The sequence below is a fragment of the Dendrobates tinctorius genome, unplaced genomic scaffold, assembly GCF_039654945.1.
Source record: "Dendrobates tinctorius isolate UK_male_01 unplaced genomic scaffold, ASM3965494v1 ptg000046l, whole genome shotgun sequence".
In the NCBI taxonomy this organism is placed as follows: domain Eukaryota; kingdom Metazoa; phylum Chordata; class Amphibia; order Anura; family Dendrobatidae; genus Dendrobates; species Dendrobates tinctorius.
In genome coordinates, this window is record NW_027361714.1 from 7347665 (window position 1) to 7358113 (window position 10449).

General features: G+C 41.2%; 1 protein-coding gene across 1 annotated transcript; it reads left to right on the forward strand.

Annotated features, from left to right (window-relative positions):
• The first annotated feature begins 6659 nt into the window (after window positions 1–6659).
• Window positions 6660–8490, forward strand: LOC141089350 (uncharacterized). Its single transcript, XM_073575687.1, has 2 exons — window positions 6660–6850; window positions 7344–8490. Exon 2 carries the CDS (start codon window positions 7356–7358, stop codon window positions 8427–8429), a length of 1074 nt encoding a protein of 357 aa, XP_073431788.1. The 5' UTR covers window positions 6660–6850; window positions 7344–7355; the 3' UTR covers window positions 8430–8490.
• Window positions 8491–10449: the final 1959 nt, after the last annotated feature.

A 10449-nucleotide genomic window follows, 5' to 3' on the forward strand; every position in this document is an offset into this window, starting at 1 on the left:
CTAAGTCTAGTACACATGCTTGAACCTGATCTCACCCAGACCTTCCCAATGAGCTCTACCAGGTTCATAGATCATTCTGGCTCCTTAGCAGCAGGGAATCACTTGCATTCCACAGGCAAGGGAGGAAGTGTCCCACTTTGAGGTGTGTTCATGTCCACGCATGCGCCAGTGTTGACCTTATATCATCTAACAGACGGCACACCTGATTGGATGATGGTCCCTACATATACTAATCCCGCAGCGAGCACAAACCACGCCGCTTGACCAAGAAATGGCGAAACATGCGTAGAGGCGGCAGGTCGTAGTAAGTATCAGCCTATTACATGCAACTTAACAACTCTGTATTATGCAGTTTACTTTGCTCAGCCTCATGCATCTTGTCATGCTCTGACATTCATTTCCTCACATGAGGACACCATGCTGCAATATTCTATATGAGTGATTGATCAGACCTATTCATGATTCATTTTAGGCTTAGATTTGCTTCACTTACCCTGTACATACATACTGATCAATAGGTCTGATGATAATTCTGTTCACCAGGACCAGTATTTATTAGTGTACATTATAGAAATCTTTATATATTACATTGTGCATAATCCATTCCCCTTGTCGGTGTGCACTGCACATATGCACTACGGCTGTATACATTTTTTTGTAGGATCCCTAATTATTTCCTGCTTTAGTTGCGATACTCTGTCTGGACTTGTTTTATTAGTGTGTTAATTTATGTCAATAAAGCTTACTTTTTAGGCTAAGTGCACACGTTGCAGAAATGCTGCGGAAATGTCCGCAGAATTTCCGCAACTCCCTGCCGCGGGTAAAACGCATACAGAATTCACATGCATTTTCACGCAAAACATGTTTTGCAAGCGTTTTTAGCAGTTTTGTTGTTTTGTTACCTCACGGGCTCTGTAAATGAGACATGGTGTCTACATTCTATTCCAACCAAATTTACATTCCAAATACCAAATGTCCCTTTTTCCCTTCCGAGTCCTGCTGTGTATCCAAACAGAACTTTTTGACTACATGTGACTTTTTGACTACAGCAGAAACCCCCACAAGAGACCCCATTTTGGAAACTTGACCCATCATTGAATTCATCTAGGGCTTTGTTGAGCATCTTGAACCTTAACAGAACTTTTTAAAATGTGGACATGACAACAAAAGTTTTTTAAGCTAAAATGTTGTTTTAGCCCCAAATTTGTAATTTTCACAATGGATAATATGAAAAAACAAACCACATAATTTCTTGGTTGCTATGCAATTTCTCTCGAATGCAATGATACCCCATATGTGGTCAAAAACTGCTGTTTGGGCACATGGCAGATCTTGGAAAGGAAAGAGGACTATTTGATTTTTGAAGTGTAAATTTGTCTGGAATTGAATGTGAATGCCATGTCGCATTTGCAGAGCCCCTGACATGCAAAAACAGCAGAAACCCCCGATAAGTGACCCCATTTTGGAAACTAGACTGCACAAGAAATTCATTTAATCATACACTGAACATTTTTATCTTGCAGGTGATTCATGAGGCTTAATAACATTTAGATGCGAAAACAAAAAATTACATTTTTCCACTAAAATACTGTTTTTGCACCAAATGTATCATTTACACGAGAGGTAATGGGAGAAAATGTACCCCATAATTTGTTAGGCAATTTTTATCAAACACAGTGATTCTCGATACAGTGGGTGCAGAAAGTTTTCAGACCTCTTTAAATTTTTCACTCTTTGTTTCATTGCAGCCATTTGGTAAATTCAAAACAGTTCATTTTTTCTCATTAACCCCTTAACGACCTTTCAATGGCGGTAGTTGAGGGTACTTAAACCACAGCGCTGCTAATTAACGGTGCTGTGGAAAAAGTGTATAGCACCCCCCAGAGTCTGATTTTCTCTGGGGTCTTGGCTGTCGGGGGTAGCCGAGAACCCAGAGAACATGATTCGGGATGGTTTTTACCGACCCCGGTTTTGCGATCGTTGTTATTAACCATATAACAGTGACCGCAAAAACAAAAAAGTCCAATGTGCCATTTAATATCGCTCTCCTCTAATATGATCGCACATCAGAGGAGAGAGAAATAGGGTTCCCGATCCCCCCGGCACCTCCCGATGCTCCTTGGCCTGCGTGCTTTCCCCCATGGGTGCCACCATCTTCTTGCAGGAAAAAAATGGCAGGTGCATACGCAGTGTGCCCGCTAAGATCTGCCGGCTGGCACCCGGCAACAATAGGAAGATATTTCCTATTGGTTCAATTTGGTCACTGTGATAGATCCTATCACAGTGATCAAAATTTAAAAAAATAGTAAATAACCCCCCCCCTTTATCACCCCCATAGTTAGGGAAAAATAATGAAATAAAGAAAATATATTTATTTTAATTTTTTCCATTAGGGTTAGAGTTAGGCTAAAGTTAGGGTTAGGGTTGGAATTAGGCTTAGGGTTGGAATTAGGGTTAGGGTTGGAATTAGGCTTAGGGTTGGGATTAGGGTTAGGGATGGCATTAGGGTTAGGGTTAAGATTAAGGTAATGATTAGGGTTAGGGTTAGGATTAGGGTTAGGATTGGGATTAGGGATAGGGGTGTGTTGGGTTTAGGTTTGTGGTTAGGGTTATGGTTAGGGTTGTAATTAGGGTTAGGGTTGTGGCTATGGTTAGGGTTGGGATTAGGGTTAGGGGTGTGTTGGGGTTAGGGTTGCAGTTAGGGTTATGGTTAGGGATAGGGGTTCAAACTGCTTACCACACATCTATATAAGCTCCTTGAGGGGTCTAGTTTCCAAAATTGGGTCACATGTGGGGGTTTCTACTGTTTAGGCACATCAAGCGCTCTGCAAATGCAACATGGCACCCGCAGACCATTCCATCAAAGTCTGCATTCCAAAAAATCACTACTTCCCTTTCGAGTCCCGACGTGTGCCCAAACAGTGGTTTTTCCCCCACATATGGGGTACCAGGGTACTCAGGACAAATTGGACAACAGCTTTTGGGGTCCAATTTCTTCTGTTACCCTTGTGAAAATTAAAAATAGCGGGCAAAAAAAATTATTTTTGAGGAAAAAAAAGATTTTTTATTTTCACGGCCCTGCGTTATAAACTTCTGTGAAGCACTTGGGGGTTCAAAGTGCTCACCACACATCTATATATGTTCATTGGGGGGTCTAGTTTCCACAATGGTGTTACTTGTGGGTTTTTTTCACTGTTTAGGCACATCAGGCTCTCCAAATGCGACAAGGCATCCGATCTCAATTCCAGCCAGTTCTGCATTGAAAAAGTAAGATGACGCTCTTTCTCTTCTGAGCTCTGCTGTGCGCCCAAACAGTGGTTTACCCCCACATATGGGGTACCGATGTACTCAAGACAAATTGCACAACAACTTTCGGGGTCAAATTTCTCCTGTTACCCTTGCAAAAATAAAAATTTGGGGGCAAAAAGATAATTTTTGTGGAAAAAATCTGATTTTTTATTTTCACGGCTCTATGTTATAAACTTCTGTGAAGCTCTAGGAGGAACAAAGTGCTCACCACACATCTAGATAAGTTCCTTAAGGGGTCTAGTTTCCAAAATGGTGTAATTTGTTGAGGGTTTCCACTGTTTAGGCACATCAGGAGCTCTCCAATCGCGACATGGCGTCCAATCTCAATTCCAGCCAATTCTGCATTACAAAAAGTCAAACGGTGCACCTTCCGTTCCAAGCCCTGCCGTGCGCCCAAACAGTAGTTTACCCCCACATATGGGGTATCGCGTATTCAGGAGAAATTGCACAACAAATTTTGTGATTCATTTTCTCTATTTACACTTGTGAAAATAAAAAAATTGGTTCTGAAGTAAAATGTTTGTAAAAAAAAGTTAAATGTTAATTTCTTCCTTCCATATTACTTCAGTTCCTGTGCAGCACGTAAAGGTTTAATAAACTTCTTGAATGTGGTTTTGAGCACCTTTAGGGGTGCAGTTTTTAGAATGGCATCACTTTTGGGTATTTTCTGACATATTGAGCCCTCAAAGTGACTTCAAATGTGAGGTGGTCCCTTAAAAAAATGATTTTGTAAATTTTGTTGTAAAAATGAGAAATTGCTGGTCAACTTTTAACCCTTATCACTTCCTAACAAAAAAAATTTGGTTCCAAAATTGTGCTAATGTGAAATAGACATGTGTAAAATGTTACTTATTAAGTATTTTATGTGACATATCTCTCTGATTGAAGGGCATAAAAATTAAAAGTTTGAAAATTTCAAAATTTTAATTTTTTTTTGCCATATTTCCATTTTTTTATAAATAAATGCAAGTCATATAGAAAATTTTTTTACACTAACATGAAGTAAAATATGTCACGAAAAAACATTCTCAGAATCAGGGGAACCGTTAAAGCATTCCAGAGTTATAACCTCATAAAGTGACAGTGGTCAGAATTGTAAAAATTGCCCTGGTCATTAAGCTGCAAATTGGCTCCATCACTAAGTGGGTTAATGTACACTCTGCATCCCATCTTGACTGAAAAAAAAACAGAAATGTAGGCTTTTCTGCAAATTTATTAAAAAAGAAAAACCGAAATATCACATGGTCATAACTATTCAGACCCTTTGATCAGTATTGAGTAGAAGCACCCTTTTGTTTTCCAAATGTTTTATTGGAGTTTTAATAAATGGGGAAGAAGGTGTAGGGGAGGGAAGGAAAGATGAAAAGGAAAAGAGGAAGGACAACAATGTCCAAATGTAAAGAATACATAAAATGTAACATGTTAATGCAGAAGCATATTATACAATGAACTATTACAAAGGTAAGTATTTAAGCATATAATATATTAAATTTGTTCCAAGTCAAAGACCTAACCCCAAAGGGGCCTAGGCAGGCGCACTCTGGTTGAAGACCTTAAGAGAACAGCTCCAGCCATCTAGACCATTTCCTAGCATGTTTGGCAAATTGATCATGCATATGTGCAAATTTCAGTTCAAAGGAATGATGAAGGCTAATTTTGTCTATAATATCGTTAATTTGTGGAGGTTTTGGATTTTTCCAAAGGAAAGCGATATTGTGTTTGGAAACTAGTAATATGTGAATAATCAACAGCCTGTTAGTAGGGTCAATTTTGTCAGCGTCTAGAGAAAGAAGGGCCAGACGAGGAGACAAAATAAGTCGCGCTCCTAAGAAAAAATCGATAAGATTTGAAAGCTTTCTCCAAAAGGGAGCAATTTTGGGACATTGCCAAAATATATGCAAAATATTTCCTGGCCTTCCACAACCAAACCAGCAGAGCTGAGAATTGTCAGGGTTGATTCTATGGAGTCTTACAGGGGTATAATACCATCTCGTTAAAAGTTTGAAGTGGGTCTCTTGTAGTGATAAGGAAATGGTAGAGGCGTACAAGAGGGAGCATGCCTGTTCAAGGTCAAGAGGGTCAATTATTGTATGTAATTCGTTTTCCCATTTGATAATATTTTGAATCTTGACCACTGCAAAGCTATTATTACACCACTTGTAAGTATACTCAAAACTCCAGAAAATATTATGGTCTATATTACAAATAAGATTAATTGCTGGTTCAGAAATTCTGGGTGAAATAGCAAAGAACTCATGGAGTTTGTCTTTAAGGATGACATATTGTAAGAAACAGGAGTAGTAGATTAAAATCTATTCTTGATTTTGTTATAAGGTGTACAAAGAGCACCATTGTATGAATTTTTGAGTCTTTTGAGACCAAGTGCAGACCAAACGGGGTCAATAGTCTGATTGGATGCTTGAAAAATAACTGATAAGGTCAAATTTTTGAATGTGACTTCTTTATTAGAGCCTCTTTTTGGAACAGAAAATTTTTTCCAAGCTTCAGAAATAGCTTGAAAAGTTGGATGAGAGTTTTCAATTAATTTTTTATGAAGGAGTTGGTTCAGAATTAGTAGGTGAAGAGGTTTATAACTGTTAAGACAATTCTAGTTCATGCCAAGCTGGTGTCTTATCATGTGGCCACCAGAATGCATATTGTTTGACTAAATTTGCAGTGTAATAAGCTGTGATATTTGGGGAACCAGCTCCACCATAAGATTTATGATTGTAGAGAATGTTTTTTGCTATTCTGTGTCTTTTGTTATTCCATATAAAGGAATTCAATGAGGCTTGGAGACTTGTAAGAGAAGAAGTGGGAACTTTTAAAGGAAGAGAGCGAATTAGATATAGGATTTTTGGGAAGATGTATGATTTAACCATCATGATTCTTCCCCACCAAGAGAGTCCATCATCTCTAGATATACGAAATTCATTAAAAAGCTTTTTGGTAAGAATCTCTAAGTTGGGGCGGAGCCTGAACGTTGGTGGAGCAAGAAGCAGGAAACCTGAGCTCCCGGACAAATACACCAAAAGGGGCTCTAATATCACCAGAGCCTTCTTTTTATACCATCCCCGCATTACAACCCAAACCAGGACCCCACTGGATCGCATAGACCCTGGGTGGCAAGTCACGTTCGGGATAAAGAAGGGATTCATCTAACTGAGGCCCTGCAGGCGGGAGATTGCCGGAGTGGCGGAAGGATATACTGCTAACAGCACCATCGCCTCGGGCAGAGGACTTCACCCCTGACCTAAGGCTGTCAGATAAGAGAGACCCCGGAGCTAACCCTCCCCTGCAAATAAGGTACCATTGCGAAACCCCCTGACCAGGACACACAAAATCGCTACTATTCTCATAGCTGGGGGACGGCTACAGAGAGTGTGTATCACGCCGCAGCATTGAAAATAGTCCCGTCGGGCTTGCAGAAGACACGCGGCCCGGGACCTAGAATAGACGTGCAGCGGCACGCTTCAGCCTCCTCCCCTCTCTGCAATCAGTGAGAGAGATCTGAGGGATTCAAGCGTCTCCGGGAGCTGAGGTAACACTGAAATAACAGAAGCAAGGTGACGGAGTGTCTTAAGCAGAGGGGTCTGATTCAGGGGACAGAGGACCAGGAGAGCATGGTCATTCTCCCTAACTCCGTAGCAATAAAGGAGATAATCAATTAATCAAGTGGGGGCCTGAGACTGTCTGACCCGAGGGGTGCGAGGAGAGAAGGGAGTAATATAAGGAGCCTTAGATCTGTATTAAGCGCTCCCCCCCCACCAGTGCTGTCCCTACATCTTTCCTCCCCCCCTTATTTGCTTTCTAATTAACCCATGTTATACCTAGCTGAACGGATATAAGAGAGGATTCTCTGGAAAACCAGCAGAAAGTGGTTATAGACTGCCATCTAGTGACCAGAGCCAGAACGACATCTCTTTCCATTGTTTATCACTTATAAGATTGGGCATAAAATGGAACATTAGCTAAATTCATAGCCAGCGAGAGGAATTCTAATCTTCAAACTGCTCTATTCTTCTCTGCTTTAGATAACTGCAAAAATGGGGAGATCCAGCGTAAAAACGCAAAAGAGCATGCCCAAACCTACAAAGTCCACTACGCAAACAGACATGGATGACTTTCTTAAAAAACAAACGGTTCCGTCAGATTCTCTTAAACCATCCAAGCTTCGTGATTTGACCTCATTAGGAGATTCAGATTCTGAACCGGAGAGTGACTCTGACACGGGCAGCACAGCGAGAGAGGCCTTAGTCACTCGTTCGTTCATCAAACGTATATTGTCTAAAGCTCTTGAGCCAATAGGACAAGAACTTGCAGAGATAAAACACGACCTAAAACTTCAAGGCCACAGACTTGAGACATTGGAAAATTCGCAAGTTGCCATGACGCAAAGTTCGAACGCTGTACTAGACTCTTTAAAAGTCCATGAACTCCAACTACATACAATTCACACGGTGCTAGAAGATCATGAGAACAGAGAACGTCGTAACAACATAAGAGTTAAAGGCCTTTCTGAAACGGTGGCCTTTGAGGCGTTATGGAAAGCAACACAAGAGATATTCAAAGAACTACTTAATGAATCAGATCCGCAGGAAATCGAACTGGTGAGAGTACACAGAGCATTGCGTCCGAGGCCTTCTCAAGGGGAAACTCCACGAGATGTGATCTGTCGCTTCCTCGATTATCGAGCAAAAGACTTAGTTCTTCGCAGAGCGCGGGAGGCGCAGGAGATCTCGTATGAAGGCTCACAAATTAAACTTTTCCAGGATTTATCGGCTAGCACTCTCAGGAAGCGGAGGATCTTGAAACCGTTCACTGAAGCATTGATAAAAAAAGGCGTCCGTTTTAGATGGTTGTTCCCGTTTGGAGTACATATCACAAATGGAGACAAAGGTATCTCAGCAAGAACATCACAAGACATCAAAGAGGCATGTGAGTCCTTGGGGATTGAGCTGGAGGCCTACCCGGACCTGGAGTCCTTCCATTCGGCGACCCTATTGCACCCGCTGCCAGATGACCCGGCGTGGCAGATAGCCCTGACGCCAAAATCACAAAGGCTGAAAAGGAAGCTGACAAAGACCTCGCTTCCTAAGGACTCCAGAGACAATACTTGATCTTTGGGTTAGACCCAGATTTTGCAGTTAAGTTTTCTTGGTGTCTACCCCAGTTGGGGTATTGAATATGGTTGAAGCAAATCTGATGGGGTTGGCGTGCTTTTCCAAATATGGGTAAGCACTGCTGCCACATCTATCCAATAATTCGTTGTAAGGTTTCAACCTAGATTTAGTTACAGCCCAAACTGGGCATTCTCCTAGAATGGAGCATTTCATATTTCATATTTAGTTTATAAGGTTGATTGGAATTTTCCTCAAGCTGGCATTCTATGAAACAATGTCAGTAGGTAACTATGGTACGTTGGCATATTGGTCAATGATATTGTGCAACTTAATAACATGGATAATGTTAATATTGTGTTCTCCCCCTCTTTACCTTTTTGTTTTCTCTACCCTTTTCTTTCTTTCGTCTGGTCTACTTGTCCTAGACCCCCTCCCCACTCCTATAGGCACAAGGATTCGTCTCCGTCGTGAGCTGCAAGGATGCTGCTGTGTACAGAAACATGATGGATTCGGATAAGGTACACACATTCATCTCTTTTAACGCACATGGGCTGAACTCTCCAAACACTAGACGCCACACATTACAACTATTCAAAAAACAGCAGGCAGCAGTATTGCTTATTCAGGAAACGCACTTCAAACCGGATAAATTGCCCTCCTTTGAAAGCTCGATTTATGATAAATGGTTTCATGCGACAACCACCCAGTCCGGTTCCAGAGGAGTGTCAATAGCAGTGGCAAGGGGAGTGCCCTTCCAGCTAAGAGAAACTATGGCGGACCCTCAGGGTCGTTACATCTTTGTCAAAGGTCTACTAAACGGTGCCCTTGTAACATTGTGCAGTTTATACGCACCAAATAAAAAACTATTGAGATGGGTACTCTCAACACTGAAAAAAATTGATGGCTTTAGAGAGGGTGCATTGATAGTGGGTGGGGACTTGAATGTTGCATTAGAGCCTTTGCTAGACACGACTAAACAGAAAAGTTCGCTCTCACCTAAAGATCTTTACAGAATAAAGTCACAATTGGGATCTCTACAATTGATTGACACATGGAGATATCTAAACCCCTCTGACCGAGACTACACCTTCTACTCCCACCCTCATAAATCTTACCACCGTTTAGACTATATTTTTAAATCCAGTAAAATGCTTGCCAATATACAACAGGCGAAAATAATCCCGAATATTTATTCCGATCACTCTTCGGTTTTGTTAAAATTCTCATTATCTAAAGCCTTTCCCCGACATAGAGTATGGCGGCTCAATGAGTCAGTACTTGGAAGTACCGAGGTACAGACACGTATAAACAAAGTGCTTTCCCAATATTTTGAGCAAAATGCTTCACCAGAAATTTCCTCACAGATACTATGGGAAGCACATAAGTCAGTTGTCAGAGGGGAGTTGATATCTATCACTTCCTTTCTAAATAAACTGCAACAAAAAGAAATCCAGGATCTTTATGATAGTATATCACAGCTGGAGCTTACACATAAACATAAAATAGATCAACATAGCTTAGAGAAGCTGCAACAAAAAAGACAGCAACTTAAAGACATATTAAACTCGAGATCTGCTAAGCTCTATGCAACATGGAAAAACAGAATGTACGTCCATGGAGACAAAGCATCCAAATTAATGTTATCGCAACTAAGGAAGCGGCAGTCACGTACGCTGATTAACTCAATCAAGAATGAACAAGGGTTCAGCTCGCAAACTCCTGAGCACATGGAGCGGGCATTCCTTGACTACTATAAGAAATTATATAATCTCCGTCCGGAAGATAACGCCGATTCCGCACTTAAAAGAAGCATGGACACTAGGTCCTTCCTAAGCACTTTAGATCTGCCTGTCTTGTCTGATTCCCAAAAACAATATCTTACTAGACCTTTTTCACTGGGGGAGTTGCAGTCCGCCCTGTCAAAGTGCCCGAAGGGGAAAGCGCCCGGTCCAGATGGATTCTCAGCACTTTACTATAAATCCTTCTCTGGCCTCCTACTCCCACATTTATTGAACGT

Bases quoted from the DNA above. Each gene is read 5' to 3' on its own strand.
- LOC141089350 (XM_073575687.1), top strand. From the start codon at position 7,356: ATGGGGAGATCCAGCGTAAAAACGCAAAAGAGCATGCCCAAACCTACA.